The 23,416-nt window shown below is 40.3% G+C and overlaps 1 protein-coding gene across 1 annotated transcript in view; it reads right to left on the bottom strand.

Annotated features, from left to right (window-relative positions):
- Positions 1 to 430: 430 nt before the first annotated feature.
- The window catches only part of LMNB1 (lamin B1), a 54,775-nt gene continuing 31,789 nt past the window's right edge, over positions 431 to 23,416 (bottom strand). Inside the window, exons 5-11 of the mRNA XM_027076795.2 lie at positions 22,694 to 22,819; positions 16,391 to 16,611; positions 14,846 to 15,071; positions 13,074 to 13,178; positions 9,204 to 9,323; positions 3,947 to 4,054; positions 431 to 1,129 (exon numbers count right to left, since the gene is read on the bottom strand). Coding sequence (XP_026932596.1) covers positions 1,088 to 1,129; positions 3,947 to 4,054; positions 9,204 to 9,323; positions 13,074 to 13,178; positions 14,846 to 15,071; positions 16,391 to 16,611; positions 22,694 to 22,819 — 948 coding nt within the window. The 3' untranslated portion in view covers positions 431 to 1,087. The remainder of the gene's footprint in view (positions 1,130 to 3,946; positions 4,055 to 9,203; positions 9,324 to 13,073; positions 13,179 to 14,845; positions 15,072 to 16,390; positions 16,612 to 22,693; positions 22,820 to 23,416) is intronic.

The raw sequence follows: 23,416 nt of genomic DNA, 5'->3' as shown, positions 1-23,416 counted from the left end.
TCATTATCAAAGCTTAAAGAAACACCTAGTTTAATTTTTTATTTTAATTTTTTTTTTTTGAGAGCGAGCAAGTGCGAGTGGAGGAGAGGCAGAGAGAGAGAGAGAGAGAGAAAGAGAGAGAACGCTCAGGATGGAGCCCAATTCGAGGCTCAGTCCCACGACCCTGGGATCATGACCTGAGCCGATATCAAGAGTCAGATGCTCAACCGACTGAGCCATCCAGGCACCCCCCAAGAAACATCTACGTTAAACAAGAAGCCAAATTATTTTTATGAAAAGCACAGGTAAAACAATACTCTTCTTCCCCCCAAATCAGGTTTTTAAAGTTAAAAGAGACCAATTAATATTAAAACAGCTTTTATTTGTTAATGTATCATAGGAAATTAAAGCAAGTTACACTATCTTTAAAAACACAGCTAATGCATTTTAAGAGAAACCCGTCCCTCCCACCCGCTATCCCCGCATGAATTAAGAATCTAAGAGAAGTAACCATAAAACAAAGTTTTGTGGAATCCTTCATCCAAGAGTGCTTACATGATGATTAGGTTAATATTGCCTTCTTACAAAATTTCTCTTTTCTATTAAAAAAAAATTTTTTGTAGCCTTGATTGTTTATTACAAAAAAATTCAGTACAAAAGTTTGATATATTGAAAAATGCCCCCCCCTCACAGCACCGTTATATATAGCAGAGAGTAATCAAGAGCAGATTGCTAATCTAGATGGAGCAATCTTCAAATTATACCCAGACACACAGTGGTTTATTTACCCTCCCGTCCCCTTCTTGTAAGAACTTAAAAAAACACACGTACAAAAAAATGTCAAAAAATTTGAGGAACCCTTTCCAAACAGTACACAGTTAGTTCAGTGTCAATAATTCACATCTTGCAACAAAGTGTATGGATATGGTTTCTTTTACAAAACTTTTTCAGTGTCAAAAAAGGAAATTAAGGCCATCAGATTCGCAGCTTAAAAATTCACATAAAGGAAATATAAAAATATTCTGTGCTTCTGAGAAGGCTCTGCACTGCATGTTGGTAAGGATTACCGTATTTCTTTGTGTTGAGGAAGACCGTTGACTTGAGAAGTTTACATAATTGCACAGCTTCTATTGGATGCTCTTGGGGTTCCCTGACGAGGAAAAGCAGAAAGAAAAATCAGTGCTAAGAAAATGGAGGACAGCACTTTAAAATAAGGCAGAGATGGGACAAAACCGTATTACCTAACTTCAAATGAAACTTTATCATTTTCTCATTTTTAACCTCCTCTTATAAACTTCTTCCAACAAATTCCACAACAGTGATACTAAACTCCAGCTGCACATTCAGATCCTGAAGAGCTTCAAAAAAAAAAAATTCTGATCTGGGTCTCTAGATAAGAATTTCTCATTTAAGTGGGGAAGTATATCTATTTATATATAATTTTAAAACTCCCTAAGTAATTAATGATATGCAGCTAAGGCTGAAAGTCACTATTCAATAAAGAACCTTCTTTTCTAACCGGAAACAGGAGGTCAGCAGGCTCCATTGTGAACAACCACATCAGGGAGCCCAGCTGGCTGGGTCCTCTGCTTGCACATCCCAAAGCACAGGCTCCGGCATCGTCCTCAGACGTGAAGTCAACATGGCTCTCTCTGTTCTTGTCTTTCACCACGCACTAATTCCTTAAAACCACACAGTCGGACCTGTCACTCACCACCAGACTTGGCTGAAATTGGTTTCTTGAAGGCCACCAAAAAAACCTTATCAATTCGAAAGGCCACTGGACCCATTCTCTAATGAGAATTCAAAACATCTACCCTTCCATCTCCCCTCTTTTAAAACTTGACATCATTATCTACTCTGATCACCAAAGCTAAACGCCTCACACATCTGCCTTCTTCTCCTTCTCTCCCCTCTCAAGTTCAGTCACTAGGTCTTAATGAACCTCCATTCACAGTCCCTCAGTGTCTCTCTAATCTCCCTTCTGGAGTCAACTGCAGATCAGTATTAGCATCTCCTTGGCTCCAACGTGTGCAGAAGCTCTCTGCCCAGGCAGCCCAGACTGCACACTTACCACCAAAGCTTCCCATTTCATCTATGTATGACGTGTATCCTACGATACAACTGGACAGATACACCTAACACTGACATCCTGACACGTCCTTTGTGGTGAACAGAAGATCACCGCAGGTTCTCTGCCTCACTCCTCCCCATCAGAGCTGAGGACTATTTGCCCTTGCCTACGGCTGAATATGGCCTACAGACTCACTTTGTCTAAGAGAATATGGGCCTAGCCTTTAAGAGATCTGGTGCTCTCTTTCTCCCCCTTATGGAAGCCAGCTGCCATGTTATAAACAAGATTTCAGCTAAACTACCAAAAGATAAAACAACGTGGGGGCGCCTGGGTGGCTCAGTTTGGTAAGTGTCCGACTCTTGGTTTCAGCTCAGGTCATGCATGATCTCACGGTTTCGTGGGTTTAAGCCCCGCATCAGGCTCTGTGCTGACAATGTGGAGTCTGCTTGGGATTCTGTCTCCCGCTCTCTCTGCCCCTCCCCAACTCACACTATCTCAGTCTCTCCCAAAATAAATAAATAAACTTAAAAAAAAAAAAAAAGATAAAGCAACATGGAGAGAAACAAGGAGAACATTCCAGCCCCAGCCAAGATCCCAGCTGAATACAACTGTGTCATTAACTTTCTCTCCATCACATGGAGCAAAAGACTTGCCCAGCTGAGCCCAGTCAAACCACAGAATCAAGACAAGTAAGAAACACTTGTTCTAAGTCACTTATGTTTTGGAGTGTAAATGCAGCCAACAGGTAATGCAAACACCACTGGGGGTCTTCTGATACCCAAATAACTGCCCAACTTTCAAATTACTGGACAAGCATACTTCCCAGGGATCTTCTCAACAATTCTGGTGGCCTAGACAGTCTTCTCCAGCATCTGACCTGCTACAAATCATACTCTGAGCCACTTCTCTGCCACCTTGAGAGATCTCTTACATTGTTATTTTACTTCCACTCATTATAATGCTTCCCACTGGGGGCAGGAAATGGATCTTGTCCTGGTTTCTTGTGAAAGTTAAGGCTAAAGTAGCTGTTCTTGAACAGTCCTCCAGAATGTATTAGGAAGTATCCCAAAGTTCATTCTACCTCACACAACCCCCATCAAGTGGTTCTCAACCCTGGGGGTTAACCACCTAAGAGAATGTTTATTCGGAGTAGGACTAGGGCCAATGAAGCAAAATGAACCGACTTATAAAGCTGGAAACATAGAAACAAAGTCTTATAAGGATAAGGGTAGGAATTTTGATTAATCACCTGACTCAAACAGCTTGAGACTATAAACTGAAGGCTTATTACTTATTAATAATTCCAATTTAATTAATTAAAATCAAATTTGGAGTTTATTTCAAGGGCTCTCAAAAGCCCAAGCATCAGCTAAAATCTATCTTATAATTAGATGATTTGGAATTTAATATGGTTTAACCGACTGAGCCATCCAGGCGCCCCTTGGAATTTAATATAGCAAGAATTTTTGTTTCCCACTGCAGTAGAATATTACTCTGGCTTTTTTAAGTTTATATGCAGATACTCTAATTAGTGATCTAAAATAAACCTCTATCACAGAACTCTCCAGTAAATAATTTTGAGCATGCATTCCAACCCATATATACTTATTTATAAGTGATACACAACATGTCCTGCATATTATGTACATTATGAAACATGATAAAAACTGAAATTGGATATAAGGAGAAAAAAATTGTTTTAAAGAAGTGCCATCATTTTCCTCTAACACTCTCTAATGTACTATCTTGAATGTCCCCTCGGGAAAAACAAACCCCAGGTGGCAAATCACTCATCTGGTTCAAGTAATAGGGAAAAAGACCAAATTCACTGCTGATTTTGGTTTCTGTGTAATTCTTTCAATAAAATTTTAAAGAAATATATTAAAGTGATACCTGCTGGTGGAAAATCTCTTCCTCAACAACCACTTCAGGTGCCGCTTCCTCCTCCTCCTCTTCTTCAGGTATGGTTGTTTTAAAGACTGTACTTCTTTGAGCAACCTCCTGAAAACAAGAGTGACTTTTAAGTCAACGTCATAACTATCGCAAAGGCAGTTGGGGAGAGGGAACTTATCTTTGCTTAACTTTTAGAAACAGCACCTTTCCTGCATCAGGGATTATTTTCTAAAAAAGAAGAAAGTGCTTCATCAATAGCTTTAGCTAGTGAACAGGATATTTTACACGACTAGTAGCAGTTGTTAGATTTTCAATATTCCCCACAGAGGAGCTACCGGTATCCAATTTGAAATACCGGCTGCAAAGATTCCAATGCTTCTGATCCCATTCGCTTACTAAGAACTCTGTGAACAATCTGGCACACGAGACTCTTTGTAACACTCAACATGAATGCAGCTTCAAGGTCCTGGCTCCTCGCAAAAAGAAGGCACTGAAGAAACTCTGAATTAAATGAAGCTGAAGGCCAAATGCTGTGATCGCAGGCAACATGGTGGCAACAGTCCACCTTCAACAACTTTCCTCTCAGGAAATGGCACCAAGACAGATGAGCGCCATTTACTAATAACACACCAGTGAAGCTCCAATGTGTTCTGCACAGAAAATAGTTTCATCATTCACCGTTTCCATTTTCTCCTGAAAGGCACAAGTACAGATGCCTCTCCTGTGGAGAACGCTGACTTGCACAGCACAGCAGTATTTGTGTGTAAGCAAGAGGCTGACCTGACGATCTGGCAGCAAGTAAATGAGTGTCCTACAGCCTGCTGCAGAGCATCTCATTTTATTCTGTACCAAGTCCTGAGGTCACTCAAGAAGGATAACTCCACAGACAAAGATGCTAAAATTCCGTCAGTAAAAGCTTATCTGGAATTTAACACACAACCAGCTCGTTTAAAATAGCAGAGAAAGAAAACCAAAGAAGGTTGTCTTACAAATCAGAGTTCAACTTTAAATTTATGTCCAGGGATATATCTCATAAATGAAGCAAGGTAGTACACTAGTGTTTTGTGGGGAATTTTGATTACGTTACACGGCCATGGAAGACGGAGAGTGAGAGTCTCAGCTGGAAACTTCAACTCTGTGAGGTCAGTCAGTGCTCAGGTACACGAACAGCCACTTCACAAACATCAGCGTGCTCTGACCAAATCAGCACTAACAAAAAAGCATGTGAGCCTTACATCAATTATAATTCTTTGAAGTCAGATATCAATTGGGGGATGGCGGCATACAAAATAGAAGAAGAATTCTCAAAAAGTGCTCAGAGTACCCAGCCTTCCACAATTCATCCTAAAACGAGGCAAGAAAAGTCAAAGAAACCCTGCTACAGAATTCTCACATTCCAGCTCAGGCAGCACGTGACAAACATATACACCTCATCTTGCAAACATTCTTAAAGCATGTGACGTTATTTTCCTCAAATGTGAAACTCTGTAAGCAGGAACTTGCCCAACTAAGTTAATTATAAGTTAATTCACCTGAACTACTTTTTATTTTTATTTTTTTTATTTAAAAAAAATTTTTTTTTACCATTTACTGATTTTTGAGACAGAGAGAGACAGAGCATGAACAGGGGTGGGTCAGAGAGAGAGAGGGAGACACAGAATATGAAACAGGCTCCAGGCTCCGAGCTGTCAGCACAGAGCCTGATGCAGGGCTCGAACCCACGAACTGTGAGATCATGACATGAGCCGAAGTTGGACGCTTAACCGACTGAGCCACCCAGGCGCCCCTGAACTACTTTTTAAAAATGTTTATTTTTAGGGAGCGAATGAGAGAGGATGGGCATGAGCACATGTGGGAGAGGGGCCGAGAGAGAGGGAGAGACAGAATCCTAACCAGGCTCTGCACTCTCGGCACAGAGCTCAATGCGGGGCTCAATCTCACGAACCCATGAGATCATGACCTGAGCGGAAATCAAGAGCTGGACACTTAACTAACTGAGCCACCCAGGTGCCCCTCACATTAACTACTTTTTTTTTTTTAATGTTTTATTATTTATTTTTGAGAGAGAGACAGAGCATGAGCAGGGGAGGGACAGAGAGAGGGAGACACAGAATCCAAAGCAGGCTCCAAGGCTCTGAGCTGTCACTGACACAGGGCTCGACCCCACAAACTGTGAGATCATGACCTGAGCTGAAGTTGGACGCTTAACCAACTGAGACACCCAGGTGCCCCTTTAGTTATTTTTAATATAAGCCTGCTGTTAAGCACCTTTCATGTGATGACATTTAAAAACCAAATAATCCAATGCAGAAGGCCTGTATAGAAAATCAGTGTACTAAATAATGTCTAAAAATTGATAGAAAAATCATAAAACACATTTAGAACCAAAAATCGTTGGAAGGTTTGGGCCCAGGAAATTATTAGTCAAGGCGCTAATAAGTGTCTTTATCCAAAAAGTTCCTCTCATCCAACCCTATCAAGTGCCCTGAAAGACACATATAAATGGCCTCTCTGTAAAATGTATTAGGAGTCTGTCCCTGTTAAGCCTTGCACACACAAAGGTACACTATTCAGGCATGCACTGAAGCCAGCCAGTACCAGCTGATGCGCTCACCTCTGCCAACTGTGCTCAGTCATGACATGCGGATATCCTGGAAACACCACGGTGACAGTATGGGATATCCACAGCACAGAAATCAGCAAATGTTACAGGGCTGTTTTTCGATGGAGGAGCTATTAAACTATGGTATCTCTGTACAGACAAGCAATCATTCACATATATAAAAGCTTCAGTTATGACTATATTCCAGAAGGTAGAGACTTTTTTATTTCTTATTTCCCTCACAGAAGAACATTTTAGCATGTCAACACTTGGTGTTTTTAATCATCTAGCACCTCCTCCCTCATTTCTCAGTGACAGTCCCCAATTTCACCTGGGTACCCATCTCTCCCGTGAAGATGGGACAAATGAGTCACAAGGAGCAGAGGGGATCAAGCTGCTAGAGAGAGAATACTCAAGCTCTGTCCTCCTGACTCCAGGAACCGGGTTAGAAGGGAGCCTGTGAGCCATGCTGGTACGAGGAGAGTAAAGCCCAGGATGGGAATGTCACAGGGAAAGAGGCTCCTTCCCACAAAAAGCCAACCTGGAATGATGCACTTCCAGGAACTCCAGCACCCATCCCACATCAACCACAGAGACGCTCAGCAAACAGACAAAGAAGATCCTTGGTGACAGTGTGTGAACTCCTGGATCAAGTCCACTACTGCTGGATTTCTGGGTGGGTGAGCCCAGATATTCCCAGGAGGGTTGGTTTAAGTGGGTTTTCTGACATTTCCAATGCCTCAGGCAAGAAGAAAATATATGTAAAAAAATAAACTGACTTATGCCAATTACCTACAAACTTACAGAAAAATGGTCTTTATGGTAGTGATTATGGATTGTTGCAAATATGGTCTGGAATTTACTAATAAACACGGTTTCAGAATTAACGAATAAATACCAAATTTACTTGGCTGGCAACCGCAAAAATAGAAACTGTATTCATCCTATTTTCCTCATTTGACAAAAGTCACTTTAAATAGAGCCTAGCAAGCAGAAGACAGAAGTTTGTTAAAAGAACAAAACCGACCAAGCAAATAATCTAATATTCAATGGTTTAAGTTCTGCAGAGAAACCAAAGCTTCAGTCAGCTTTATCGAAACGTCACTGTAATACCACCTTCAAGCCTGACCCCAGTCACGGGATCTGCTTTGTTCACATGTCACTCTATCTTGTGGGCTTTAAACTGCTACATTCCAAATACCTTCCCATAAGACCACCTCTAACTAGATAGGCTTTCACAGAGAAAAGAATGGTACACAGGTGATGACTGGATTTCCATGGTTCACAAAAGCCCATCTCATCTGCCAGGGCCCCTTCTAACGGTGCTTTTCAACCTGAGCAAATCGCCACTTTCGGCAACACTGTGAGAGTGTCACATGTGCTGCCCACGTCAGGTGTCGGGGGAATGCAGCACTTGGGTGGCGGCCCCAGCGACCCTGGGAAAGTTTCCAAAGTGCTGACGGCAAGAAGCCTCTTCTTTCTCCTGCGGAGAAGATCCAACACCTTGAAGACGGAGTGAGCAACAGCAAGTGTCAACTACGCCCCCACCGGAAAGGCTAGCCAAGGACCTGGAGGGGAATTCTTCACGCGTGCCCTGAAATCTCACACGACCGTACTGAGGTCTACGGTGAATCAGAACCACTCTCAGTCTGAGATCAAGGGCACTCTTCATCCAGCAGACCGTGAATTCATGTGAAGAGCGGTCCCAACACCAGCGCACGTGTGCAGTGAGAGACAGACAGGAAGGTGGCACGGCACGAGGCTCCTGATGCAAACACCCCACACCCACATCACAAACGTGTTACTTTATTTCTCTGAACTCAAGGGAAGGCCCACGTTTAATTAAAATTTTTTTATCCAGTAAATTCTTACTGAAATATGTGCCAAGAAAATTCACCATAGGTCCTCACCCTCAATGTGCTGTGCTGATTACTGTAATGAGACAGGCCAACCGGACAAGCCCCGTACAGGTGAGAGGTCTGCACTCGGCATTACAGCGGCGGAGAAGGAAGCCCTAAGGGGCTGCTGCGAGTTGGCCTGCAACCGCTCCTTCCTCCGCAGACTCCCACTTCTTGGGTGGGCGTGCACGTGCACATATGGTAGGGGTGTCTTTACCTGACAGCACGGGTAGGTAAGGTTCTTTGATAAGAATCTAGGACAGACATGTTAAAAATAGAAATATCAAGCAGATGTACACTCCACGGTCTTCAAACTCACAGTTTCACAAACACTCTGAGCGAGCAACAAGGTGAAAACATAAGCAGTCACCAGAGGCCAGATGCTGTTGCAAGCATTTCCCAACGATTATCTCATTTATATTGTATTCCTCCCATTAATACCATCACAATTATATTACTTGTCTTTATCATCTCCACTGTAAAATGAGAAGACTAAAGTAAAGGAACTTGCCGAAAGTCACAAAGCCAATGGCAGTGGAGACAGAACTACTGTCCTGTATGTTCAGTGTCCACAATACATTCCTACTTCACTCCTAAAATCTGAAGTCAGCTTCACTTGGATTTACTGAGCGGCCTTGGTCTGGTGTAAGCAATCAACTACTTCCCATTTCAATGTGATTTCTGAAGAGAAATCGTCTTGCACAATGAACTTTCAAGGGGAACATACACTGTGGTAGTGCTGACAAAATGGCCTTACCTCTCCCTGAGAATTTTTCAATATCACCTTCACATCTTCACCAGTGCCCCAAGAGTTCTGGTTCTTCCAGATGAGGTCAGTGGGAGGACTGGCTGTGACACCAGCATTTGCAGCCCAAATCTAGAAAAGAGAAAGGACATCAGTCGATCCAGATCCCAGCTCTCCCACATCCCAACGACAGCAAAGTAACCAAGAGACTTGGATACTTTATAAAAGAACGGATTCTAACTCTCAGAACTGAGTCCCAGGTTCAGAGACCTGCTGTATGACTAGCTGTGCATCCAGGAGAACCTTTCTAGGCCTCGGCTTCCCCAACCGATAAATGTGAATGGTGATGCACAGGGATCTGAGGGGACGTTGTCCATATTCACCTCCTACCTCTCAACATGTCAGCTGAATGTGTGCAAGTCACCTTACTCTCATTAGGCATGAAACGACAGAAGCGAAACCTGGAACACATGAGATTACTCTACCCGCACAGAGGGGCTGGCTCACTCGGCAAGGCTCAGCTCTCACTGTCGCTACTGTTACTCTATGGGTTTTATGGGCCATTCTTCCGGGGTGGAGCCCTCTGACCAGCTCCAATAGTAGCCTCCAGCTGCCTAGAGCAGGAAGTGAAGAGATACCGCTAACTTCTCTCAAAACTTCTGCAGCACACAGCCCACCTAGAATATTCTAATATAAACTAGTAGGTCTCCAACTAGGGGCTCTGTCACAATACGTCAGGAGTGTCTGATACTCAACTCCGAAAAGAAAACAGGAAAGGAACAAATCACCCATTACTCACTGATAAACAGGAATGCTACTGAAATAGGCAAAACCAAAAAAATTACATTTCCCTCCTAATAAGCATGGAAATTCTGCCATATTTTTAATGTATTTTATAGGCAAAAGAGTATTGGTAGAGTGGAGAAAATGTGAGTCAGAAACTCTGGCTCTGAGCCAAGGACAAATCATTCCAGCTCCACAACCTCCATCTGTAGGGACACCACCACCAATCCTGATGCTTCTGAAAGAGTGTATGAAAATAGAAAGGAAAGTCTTACACCCCATAAATTATTTTACAATATAAATGGCTACATGATGGCAAAATGAAGACTGGAGATCATACAGGCAGACATCTTTTTAAATGGGGAGGAAAATCTATGAATTACTAACTAGGAGGGAGCCCATCCTCTGTAGATGCTCACCTGAAGCTTCAAGATCTTTCGTCAGCATTATAGCTGGAAACGGACAAGGAGCATTTACTGGGGTAAAACAAAAAATGAACTGGAACTGGGCTGTCAGGTTTGTGGAATGTTAATGTTTTCCCGTTTCAAGCAAGACATTTTCACTAGTCCATATGGAATCATATAGTTGGTTTAGTGTTGTTAATAATCACAAAATGTCAGTAACCTTACTGGGTAATTTAATCTAAATCTAAAATGTCCCAGAGTCTGGGGTGCCTGGGTGGCTCAGTCAGTCAGGTGTCTGACTTCAGCTCAGGCCATGATCTCATGGCTTGTGAGTTCGAGCCCCGTGTCGGGCTCTGTGCTGACAGCTCAGAACCTGGATCCTGCTTCAGATTCTGTGTCTCTCCCGTTCTCTGTCCCCCCCATGCTTATGTTCTGTCTCTGTCTCTCAATAATAAATAAAAGTTAAAAAAAAAAAAAAATTAAACATCCCAGAGTCATCCTGTTCCATGTGCTAGCCATATGTGGCTTGTGAGCATTTGAAATGTGGCTGGTCAAAATGGAGATGTATTGTGAGGACAGCTCTAAGTTTGAACACATAGTTTAAAAAAAAAAAAAAGGTAGGGGCGCCTGGGTGGCTCAGTCAGTTGAGCGTCCGACTTCAGCTCAGGTGATGATCTCGCGGTCCGTGAGTTCGAGCCCTGCGTCGGACCTCTGTGCTGACAGCTCAGAGCCTGGAGCCTATTTCAGATTCTGTGTCTCCCTCTCTCTCTGCCCCTCCCCTGTTCATGCTCTGTCTCTCTCTGTCTCAAAAATAAATAAACGTTAAAAAACAATAAAAAATAAAAAAATAAATTCTAAAAAAAAAAAGGTAAAATATCTGACTTAATAATTTTTTATATTGATCACATGTTGAAAGAATAGTATTCTGGATATAGTGGATTAAATAAAATATAACAGTGAAGTTAATTTCACATCTTTTTTACTTTAATGTGGCTACAAGAAAATTTTAAATTAAGTACTTCTTTTTTTGTGTTCTAGAGCTTTAAATTAATCTTCGCTATTGTCTAGTACAATTTTACAGGAAGATTACTTATCACTACCATGTTCCAAAGAGCTTCTTATCGTATTTAAGGCTAGCTACTTAAAAAAAAAAAAAAAAAAAAAAAAAAAATCACATTATTTTATATGATAATTGAGCTCCACTAGACCTATAGTATATTTATCTATTTGGTCCCTGAGGAACTATATCTAATGGAAAAAGCCTATGATTGGCATAATGGTTTCACATTACTTTACAGAGACAGAGAGCACACTCAATTCTGAAATCTTCTGAATTAAAATGTCAGATTCTCTCCACCACATTATGTAACCTCCAAAAGACATGGAAGAGGACTGAACAATTTTCTCTCATTATAGTAATGACTAATGAGAAGAAAAGATAGTGTGGTTAGAATATTTGTTTCCATTTTTTACCCATTATTACAAAATTAGCATCTCATATTTTCCCAATGTGGTATCAAGCTCTAGGATACTTTTTTAAAAGAAAAGTCCTAACTAGTTCGAGCCTCTGATCTTAAACACTAAATGTGTACCAATCAAAAATTTAAAAATATGTGTTTAGTATTTTTAAAAGAAATTGATAAAAGTTACTTCTATATCCTTCAAGAACGAAAATATGAACCATTTTCACATCTTTATCAAAGTTAACAATTTACAAAATCTACTAAGAAAAATAAAGAAATTTTGTGTTTGCTCAATGATGCTACTTCTATAGGAAGTATGCTAATGACATTTAGTAACTATTAAAGATGTGATGTTTCAGAGCACAGCCAACGGTCAGTGAACCACTTAGAACTCAAAATACAGAGTGACACAAAAAGCCCATCTCTCTGCAAATCTAGAAATGTAAACACTATGTATGTAAAAACCACGTTACCCTCACTAAATTATGTTTAAAAAAGGGATTCTGGGGGCACCTAGGTGGCTCAGTCAGTTAAGCGTCTGACTCTTGGTTTCAGCTCAGGTCACAACCTCATAGTTTGCGAGCTCGAACCCATGTCGGGCTCCGTGCTGACAGCGCAGAGCCTGTTTGGGATTCTCTGTCTCCCTCCCTCTGCCACTCACATGCGTACACGCTCTTTTTCTCTCCCTCTCTCTAAGTAAATAAACTTCAAAAAAAAAGTGATTCTTTCTAGGATCTATCACTTAATGACTATTGTTCAAACCACAGGTCCCTAATCCAACACCAGAGATGGTGACTAAGGGTGAGGTGGGTCCTGGACACCAAAGCACTACCCAAATGATGCTGAAGGTCAGTCACCCAAGGCAGACAACTGTCATTTTAAGGCATACCTTAGCATTAAAAGATTATCCTAATAGTTCTTTATGCTAAGCAGTATCTCCTGAATCAGACTGGCTACAATAATGTCAAGAGACAGCTATTTTATATCTACTGGAGTAGACAAAATAAAGATTATTCACAGGTCAATACTTTCACTTTTAATAGTCAATTACCACTCTCAATAAAATAGGATTTTAAAAATCTTTAATAGTACTTGTAATTCCCTAATAATGTCAAAGATGTTTTAATGCCCACTTCTAAAATGCTTCCCTTGAAGCCAAAAATTTTCTTGAATTACTTTAACTGTTAGTTAAGACACTGAAGTTAAATTAAATGAGGATTAAATTCACTTACTGTAACAGTCTGGCCTGCCTTCAGCACATATCTTGAGGTATATTTATAACTGACTGATGTGTCTCCAATTTTTCTGATCATTTCCCAGCCTCCCATTGGCTGATCCTATTCACAAAAAGAGTAAAACAAGGTCACATGAAATATACAGAAAGCGATAGATAACCATATAAATGAACTTACACAGGCAGTTAAACTAAGAAGGCTCTATGGGAGTCTTCCTAGGAATCTATTTTCCTACTACAAAAAGAAAACATGGTTTTGTCATTTAGCAGAGCAGTAACTTCAATAGTGCTACAGTTTTAATATTAAGGTACTTTATTTTAAAGAAGACAAAACTGGAATAAAAGGAATGTGAACCAAACTAAATGGTTCATAGTCACTGCTAGATCAGGTGGGTTTTTGAAATTTACAACACAATCTAGCGGTCCTAATCACGATTATAAACATCTAACATTTGATTAATTTAAGCTTTAAAAAAATACAGACACATAAACTTAAAAACAGATGGAAGAAAATGTGTCCTTTATCTTTTGCACCTATACCACTTCTGCCCACATGTAACTCCCTTACCTCAAAGCATGAGGGGCTGAAAAAGGGTCAGTGATGCAATGAGCCAGTCCCAAGTGAGGTCTATCACCGCGGGCCCCCAAGCTACCCAGGGCTGCCTGACACCCGAGAAAAGGTACAGGGTATTTAAAGCAATTAGCTGGACTGATCTATATCCATCTCTAACTCAAAGCCAGGAATAAACCAGGCTGAAAGCCAGCTGTAGAATAACTCAACACAGGGCTATTAGGCCTTTTGAAAAACAGCCAAACTACAATAATGGAGCAGCAGAAGCTACTCTTTTTCTTCAGGTTTTGAAGTCGTGACTAAGAGGGCATAGAGCCTGTTCTCTTTTAGTATGTGAACTACTAGCTTTCCTTTGCCCATCCAAATTATGTATTCATACACACACACACACACACACACACACACACACACACGGCAGCTTCAATAGCTCTTGGTGAGAAAAGGAGTGGTTTTCACAAACAACATTTGACAAATCCTGAACAATGCTTCAGGAAGTGACATTCATCCCACTGCACCCCCCATGGAACCCCCAGGCCTGTCATCCAGCATCATCGCACACACCCCTTCATGGCCTCCAGCTCCATGATGCCTAGCCAGGAAGGAACTTCACTTCTGAGCTCTCAAAAAACCCAGCTCAAAACCTCACAATTCCCTGCTATGAATATTTTGTTTAACTTTTAAACAAATAATTTCAAGATAGGGCTCCATTCAATTCTTCATATAAATTAAATGAGTTTTTATTCATTTATTCATTTAAAGAGCAAAATACTCCCTGCATATATGTGACTCTAGCCTCACATTTCCTTCCTTTTCTGATGTTAACGGCTGTGAAAAAATATCTCCCATTTTCACACTCCCACTCCAACTTTTCCACCAATCTGGCTAGGGAAGGGTGTAACAACAACTCATCCTTAGGAAGGCCACTGTGAGAGAATGGCCAAGTGTGAGAAAAAGCTGTGGCTCTGTACAGAAAGGCTAAGGAAGGACATCTTTAAATTACTAAGTGTACCCTCTCCTCTTCCTCCTCCTATTTCAATATGTATTTTACTCCGTGAATTTAAGTAAAAAATAGAGGAGGGCAACTCTTATTCTGTGAAGACTACTGAATCCAAATAAAGGCTGAGGAATTATTAGCAATGCAAAACAGTCTACCAATCAGCAAAGCCTTCCTAGAAAAAAAGGGGGAATCTGTTTTTCACCTGTTCAGAAGTGTTCTTCAAGCGGATAAATTTCCCATCAACATCGATCTCTTCAATGCAGACATTGCCAGTGGCCGAGGCGGAATGAGAGATGCTGACGCTACTGCTCGCCTCAGACTCTTCTACGTCGACTCTCTTCCGCTTCCCTCTGGTCGTGCGCACGCTCCTACTTGAGGATGCTCGGGACACTGTCACACGAGAAGAAGGGCTTGGAGAGAGCTTCAATCTACAGGGGAAAAATAATCCATTTATGAGACAATTATGCACTTCCAACTTTAGTAAAAACGGTATTAATATCCTACACATGCATTTCTAAAGCAAAACATCACTGAAGATCTGCTGAACAAGGCTGATACACATCTTAACTAAGACAAAAGTCTTTGTGTTAGAGTGCCCACCATAATGTTCTTTAAAAAATAATATCGGAATGTTTTTCCCTAGGAACAGAATGTAATTGTTATGCAGGAAGTCTGGAAAACATGGGGAGAGGAACCAACCCACCTACTACAATGTATGTAACACTGAAACTAAATGGCTTCTCATTCCAAATTTTTTTTTTAACATTTATTTATTTTTGAGAGACAAAGCATGAGCAGGAGATGGGCAGAGAAAGATGGACACACAGAATCCAAAGCAGGCTCCAGGCTCTGAGCTGTCAGCGCAGAGCCCGACGCGGGGCCAGAAGTCACAATCTGTGAGACCATGACCTGGCCTGAAGTCGGATGTTTAACCGACTGAGCCACCCAGGCGCCCTGGATTTTCATTCTAAATCAAACTTATGCTTTGAAACTTTTTTCTGAGAACAGGTATCAAAGGATTTATACACTAACCATATTTGAAAAATAAGCATAAAGGTCTCTTTCAGCAAATGTAGTATTTTACAACATAATATTTAAAATCTCAAGAAAAAGACTCTGCATCTTGACACAGTCCAGCATTTAAAATAATAGTAACAGGGACATCTGGGTGGCTCAGTTGGTTAGCGTATCCAACTCCTGATTTCAGTTCAGGTCATGATCTCACAGTCACGAGATCCAGCCACCTGTCAAGCTCCACACTGGGCATGGAGCCTGCTTAAGATTCTCTCTCCCTAACTGACATATTAATTAACTCTGGGGTGGGAATCTTTTCACAATGTATACATATACCAAATCATCATGTTGTACACTTTCAATATATTGCAATTCTATTTGTCAATTATATCTCAATAAAACTAAAAAAAATTCCAAAAACAAAAAATCTATTCCCCTTCCTCTGGCCTCTCCCCCACTCGTGCTAGGTTTCTCAAACAATAAAATAAAATAGAATACGATAGAATACAATACAATAAAAAAGACTGCTTGAATATTTTTGTTGTTGAGCGAGAGAGATGATCCATTTCTACTTATATCTATACTCCAGTGTTAAAATATGACAGAGAAGATATTTAAGGTTGCCTTAAATGTTAAAATAAAATTTTTGCAAAAGCTCAATCCTATTTACTACTCTCAAATAAAAAAGGGAAGGACAAAAAGTATGGGGCAGAGTGACACCGAAGTTACTTACCTTTCCTCTTCACCCTCTAAGAGCTTCCTGTAAGCACTGATTTCCATGTCCAGGGCTAACTTTACATCAAGAAGTTGTTCATAATCATTGAGCTGTTGCTGCATCTGATCCCTTATTTCCGCCATCTCTCGCTCTTTGTCAGACAGCATGCGTCTAGAGTTGTCTCTTTCTTTAGCAAGCAAGTCCTCCAACTCTTGAATCCTCTCCAAACATGCTCTAGACTTCAGAGTCAAGGGAACACAATTACTTTCTAGGAATGTTTCAACATTAGCACAAAGCACCTATCTTAAACTATTTCCTGGATGGGAAAACAAATAAAGCTAAAAATTTTCAAAAATAAATAAATAAATAAAAGATTCTCTCTATCCCTCTTCCTCTGCCCCTCCCCCACTCGGGCTGGCTCTCTCAACACATAAAATAAGAAGACTGCTTGAATATTTTTTGTTAAGATCGATAGATCTGTGATCTCCCTCTTTCTCTGTCCCTTCCCACTTTACATTCTCTATGTCTCAAAATAAGTAAACTTAAAAAAAAATTAAAAACCAAAATCTCTCAAATACAAAATACAGCCCTTGGGAAGTTTTGACTTGTAAAAGATTTCCAAAAGAGGTAAATTCTTCAAATGTAGTATGTCATAAACGTACATATAATTTTTCTGTATTTGGCCAAATAAAACAAAATTTTAAAAGTTGTGGTTTTAGTAAAAGTCAAGTCTGGCTCCCCTAAAAACCTTTTCACTCAAAAGTATAAATTAACAAAAGTAAAGAACAAAAAGGATAGGAAACTCAGTGGTAAAGAAGGAAAAAGGTAGGAAACTCACTGACAAAAGAAACCTAAGGGTGAAAGTATGCTTTGGAGAACTGCGGGAATTATGCAGAAACCACAGAAAGGGATTCTGGTAAGTCCCAGGGACAGTGTCCCTTTAGCACTGCTGCGCTCTCACAATCAGGCAGCATACAAAGACTGTACAATATAGTGTGGTTTGTAAGATTCTATTTTAAGCATAAAACTTTGCATTTGGTATTTAAAAAAATGAGAAATCACACAGCCTGAGCCAGAAAGTTCATCTGAGAACCTTGTGGCTCACTAGGTTATTATTCTTCTGCATTTCTCCAAGACAGAATTCATCTCAGTAACCTCAAAAAATGACAAAGGTGATCAACTCAAAAAGCCTGATAGATAGTTCACACCCTTAGAATCACAAGTAGCTGCATCAGAGCAGAATCCAAAGGGCATGTATCGTGCAAAAATTAAACCTAGAAGGCGAAAAATCAAAAGAGGATCTACACTGTGCAGAAACACTACCCTTTAATCGGTTTATGTGTTTCTCACAGGGGTATGGGTTAAAATTTTTGAAAGTGCTTTACATCTATACTTGGGTCGAAGAAATAAGTAAACAGGATGGGAGAAACTAGGTTTTTTTACTCTCAAACAGAAAAGTTATAGACAAGCAAACAAGAAAGCCTAAAATGAACCCTGTGGGATGGGGTTAGTGAGAAACATCTATATTAACTTGGGTTTTGTTTAATATAAATACAAGTGGACAGAAATACATTATACAAAGTGTGTAAACTTGGCTTAGCGTAATACCTATGTCAGCTAGCTCCATCCACAAGAGGGCCTAGAAGCAATGACACCCCCAGACCAGTGAGACACTCAGTGTCCAGATCATCATTTCTATATACTATTCTCTAATAAAAAGAACCAAGGCTCCAAGGAGAAATGTCTGATTCTAGGGCTAGTGCAGGGAAAATACAAGATGAACCTGGAGTATCTTACAGTACTACAAAGTAAAGAAGTGCTTAAAAAGGGGGGGACATGATAGGCAATCTGACAGAACTCCTAATAGCCAAAGCTGGGACCATCTAAGCCAATAAAGGAATGTCGAATTGGATTAACCCAAAAGATAAAATAAATATCCATGAGTCCATACTAATATAAACAAACAAAATGAATGAATAAAATATAAATAAATTTTAAAGAGAAGAGACACATCTTTACTAGGGAATTCCACTTAATAATAAATGTAGATACCCCTTCAGGATGGAGAGCTTATTTCCCATCCCTTAACCCTCAAGAGTGGGCTGGACTTAGTGGGTTGCTTTCCAAGAACAGAGTATAAAAAGAAAGAAATGGTAATGACAGTGGAGAAACCTGGCAAACACTACCTTAACCAGTGATGAAGGTTAGTATCACCAATGATGTCATGTGACCCCTGACATGATGAGACAAGAAAGGCACTTAAAACCCAGAACCCCAGTCTAATCATGAGAAAAACACCACACAAACCCAGATTGCGAGACAGTATACACGGTAAGTGGCCAGTCTTCTCAACACTCTCAAGGTCATAAAAAACAAGGAAAGCCTAAGAAACTGTCACAGGCCTGATGAGACTAGGGAGACAGGTGGTACCCTGGAGAAGGAAAACAAGTGCAATAGAAAATGTGATAAATTCCAAATAGTCTGCGGTCTAGTTAGTAGTACTGTACCAACACCAGCGCTTTCATTTTGACAAATATACCATGATAATATAAGATGCTTACAATGGGGGAAAACTGGTTGAGGGAGACAGGGGAACTGCTTGTACTACCTTTCTAACTTTTCTGTAAATCCAGAATTATGTCAAAATAAAAAGGTAATTTAAAAAATAATTAATTAAAATCCAGAGCAGCATCTGACAGGCCATATCAGAAGCAGGCATTCATCTTAAGAGTGATACTAAACATAATCCCTACCTCGAAAACTTGCATTTAAACTGCATTTGCAGGGGCGCCTGGGTGGCTCAACTGGTTAAGCATCCAATTCTTTGTTTTGGGTCTGGTCATGATCTCACGGTTTCTGGGTTTGAGCCCCGTGTCAGGCTCTGTACTAACAGTGAGGAGCCTGCTTGGAACTCTATCTCTTTCCCTCCCCTGCCCACGCTCTCTCTCATTCTCTTGCAAAATAAACAAACATTAAAGGAGTTGATGAAAGGCATGAAGTACCCAAGATTCAGAGGTAACCTCTGAGCCCAGATTTGTAAACCTAAAAATGTCTCTACTTTTCTGCCTCTGATATTACAGAGCTATATAAGTGGGGAAAAAACAAAATCAAGGTATAAAAAAGTTTTAAAGTTACTCTGAATCATTTAGAAATAAATTGTATATATATTTTTTTAATTTTGGAGAGAGAGAGAGAGAGCACAAGTGGAGATGAGGGACAGAGGGAGAGAGACAGATAGAGAGTGAGAGAAACAGAGAATCTCAAGGAAGTTCCAAGCTCAGCATGAAACATGATGCAGGGCTCGATCCCACAATCCCAGGATCATGATGTGAGCCAAAATCAAGAGTTGGATACTCAAGCAAGCCACCCAGGCACCCCTAGAAATAAATGATATTTTAAATAGCTACACAACACCTGTCGTGTAGGCAAACACAAAGAATACAACATGAGAGACAGACCTAGATTCTTCTTGCAAGTCTGCCATTAAGTACCTTCAAAACTCTGGGCAAGCTGTAACTAACCTCACTAAACCAGTATCCACATTTGAAAAATGAAGAAGTCAAACTAGATTATCTACATGTATGATCCTACCCCTCACTCTAAAATACTTTATAGCTGACTTCTGCTGGTCTTTTGTTTGTTTGTTTGTTTGTTTGAATAGTATGTAACATAATTGTACTAGTTTATTAGGGTCTAGCTACAATAGAAGCTTCCAGAGTCTGAATGTTAGAAAGAAAAAAAAAAAACTTAGAGGTGCTTTCAAAGTGCTAATGGAGAGTCTTCTGCAAGCCAGACAGACTGTGATCAACCAAGTAATTTGGCCACTAAAAAACTAGACAGAAATAAAAGAAATGCTGTAAGCAATAAACGAAATTCCTAATTTCAAAACAGACTACTACTATCATATCTATGTTATTTAAAAATATTTTAAGTCAGCATTTTAAAGGCTATGTCAATTTTATTTTTTTAGTATTATTATTTTTTTTATGTTTAAGCAATCTCTACACCCAACGTGGGCTCAAATTTCCAACCCTGAGATCAAGAGTCTCATGCTCTACCGCCTGAGCCAGCCAGGTGCCCCAAGACTATGTCAATTTTAAATCAAGTTTAAGAAGTACCTCACTAGCATAAGTCAAATAACCAAAAGGAAACTGTATGGCCTAAGAGGCAGCATGAGGAAACAGGTATGGCCCAACAACAAATGCAGTTAAAATACACAATGGGAAATACTGGGAGGGGTGGCTTTTTGCTTCTCTTTCTAAGAGGCTAAAGTTTATGAACTAATGAAGACACTCCTCAAGATATATCACTTACCATAAAAGCTGATACCAGTAATGAATAGAGGAAGGACACCCCGCCCCCTGCAGCTCCCCAACGTCAAAGAAATTTAAAACTATTCTGGCTGAAGGAGGTGCATCTCTCCTATTTCGTAAGGAGTTAGCTCCTGGAAACCCCCAGGGCCCCGCCTAACACTGTTTAAAGACCATTAACCAGAAGTTAACAAAAAACTGTCAAGGACAGGAGTATAACTAAGAAGCCAAGAGGGAAACAGCCCTGAGCCTGAGTCAGGAAAGGTGGCTACCAAGTTTCACAACCTATCACTATTTAACAGGCAAGCCTGTGCCTCTGTCTGTAAAACATCTATACCTAGCATAACTAAGTGGAATATGCAGCTGCCAAGAAAAAAAAGTGTAGGGGCCATGTGAAATTCAGAGAAAGGGGATGACTAGAGTATGATTTATTAAATGGAGAAAAATAGTAAATGTCAACACATAGTAGGAACACAGAAGCCTATTTTTTTTGGAAAGGTAGCTCTTAAGATGGTGCAAAGGAAAAAAAGATTATCTTTAAAGAGTATGAGGGGTAAAAGGAAAAACAGGGAACTAGGAGAAAAACCCATCTATCAGCCTGCAGCCTCTTGGGCAAGTATTTAAACTCACCTAGATCTGTGTCAGACTGAGTGAACTCAATCACTTCTCCGCCTTTGGCCTAAGATTATGTGCGGACTGACTGAACTCAAAGATCCTTCTAGTCCTATTGCTACATGAAAACTTCAAAATACTGTCAGGACAAAATAGGTCTAAAATAATTTTTTAAATTATGTCATGAATAATAAAGTACACAAAACAGGCAATGTACAAGTTTCTTTCTTTCTTTTTTTTTTAATTTTTTTTTTAACATGTATTCATTTTTGAGAGTGAGAGAGATAAAGCATGAGCGGGGGAGGGGCGGAGAGAGAGGCAGACACAGAATCAGAAGCAGGCTCCAGGCTTTGAGCTGTCAGCACAGGGCCCGATGAAGGGCTCAAACTCACGGACCGCGAGATCATGACCTGAGCCAAAGTCAGATGCTCTACCCACTGAGCCACCCAGACGCCCCCCCCCTTTTTTTTTTTTACATTACCCCATTTTATGTAACTCACTGTTTACCTTGTTTTCTAAATTCTTGCAAAAAAGTCTTCAGTTTTATAATCAGAAAAACATTTTACTAAAAATAATAAAATTAAAATAAAATAAAATGGAAGGAAAACTTGATCAAGAATAGAGTTTATTCTTATGGGGAAAATTTAAAACAACAAAAATTTCCTCCCTGATGGGAAACGGAGGCTGAAATTACTTCCCAAGTAATTAAGGTGAGTGGCAGATTATCAAAGCATTCTGCATACTTAAGTGGTCGCTTGTGTACTTTGTGTCCACATCAACACCACCCGTACACTGAGACCGGTTTCGAGCGGTGTCCCCACCGCCTGGAGATGCACCTTCAGGGCCCCATCACAACTGGGAGGCACTTCGTCAGCACAACCAGCAATGTCATCAGTTGCAACTTAGGTGTACTGACGAATGAATCAGTTGCTAAATTCTTAATAGGCAACAAATGCTACATCTGATGACCCTAATTATTACGTAGTTCAAACATTGAGAGAATCTGTCCAAAATCACAAAGCATTTACCACTCACAAAGAATTTTTGCATGTTTTTCTTATTATGGCTTCCAAATGTGAAGAAAAAGGATGAGGCTGCTAGATGGTTCAGAAAATCTGGGTCCAAGGGGTAAGCCCTAGAAATAAATCAGCATGTCACTTCCTAAGGGAAACCTCTTTAGTTCTGGGTAATCTATTAATTTAGGAGTAACAGTCCTACCCAGGGGACGTTTATGTAGTGCAAAATGAACAAACCAGGAAAGCCCTGTGACACAAGAATGTAGAAAACTACGATGCTCTCTGCACAATGACATCAGGCTGAGCCAAGCAGGTGGATGACAGTGGTCAAGGTAGCCTTCAAGAGCAGCTTACATTATTCTTGGAAGAAGACACTTACTAACCTCTTTCTGTAGATTGGAAAGCTGAGACGAAAGGCTCTCAATTCTCATACGACTTTCCATCAGCTCTTCCCTGGCACTGTTGACAGTAGAAGTATTCATCTCTGATGACAGTCTGGCATTCTCCAGCTAAAAGAAGAACAAACAAGAGTCAGCCTTATCTAGTGACTTAGAGCAAACAATGAGGAAGTATGATTCATCTCAAGGCATTTCAGTTCAAACCTAAGCCCTACTAGTAACTGGCTGATGAAACAGGAAAAGCATCATGAAGTTTGCTGACGTGGTATGAATTATCTTACACGTCTTTCTGACTTTAGGTTCAATTCCCAACATATGAGCTTAATAATGGTAATACATGAGGTTCTCTCCCCAAAGTTTATTACTTACATATTTTACCTGAGTATTTCTAATGTGTTAGGTAATACTGCTAATGAGGAGACTGGGTACTAGCAACTTAATTGTGGGTGATGTCTGTAGAAAAATAAACATCACATATCTCTAACCCACCAAATCTAATTAGAGAAGATAAAGCCAGGGGCGCCTGGGAGTCCCAGTCGGTTAACTGTCCGACTCTTGATCTCTCGGCTCAGGTCATGATCTCACCGTTCGTGAGTTCCAGCCCCACATGTGGCTCCAAGCTGACAGTGTGGAGCCTGCTTGGGATTCTCTCAAAATAAATAAACTTAAAAAAAAAAAAAAAAAAAAAAAAAGATAAAGCCAAAAGCA

This window comes from Acinonyx jubatus, chromosome A1, assembly GCF_027475565.1.
Source record: "Acinonyx jubatus isolate Ajub_Pintada_27869175 chromosome A1, VMU_Ajub_asm_v1.0, whole genome shotgun sequence".
NCBI lineage: Eukaryota > Metazoa > Chordata > Mammalia > Carnivora > Felidae > Acinonyx > Acinonyx jubatus.
Note: the sequence above shows the minus strand (reverse complement) of the source record. Positions and strands in the feature narration are given on the sequence as shown.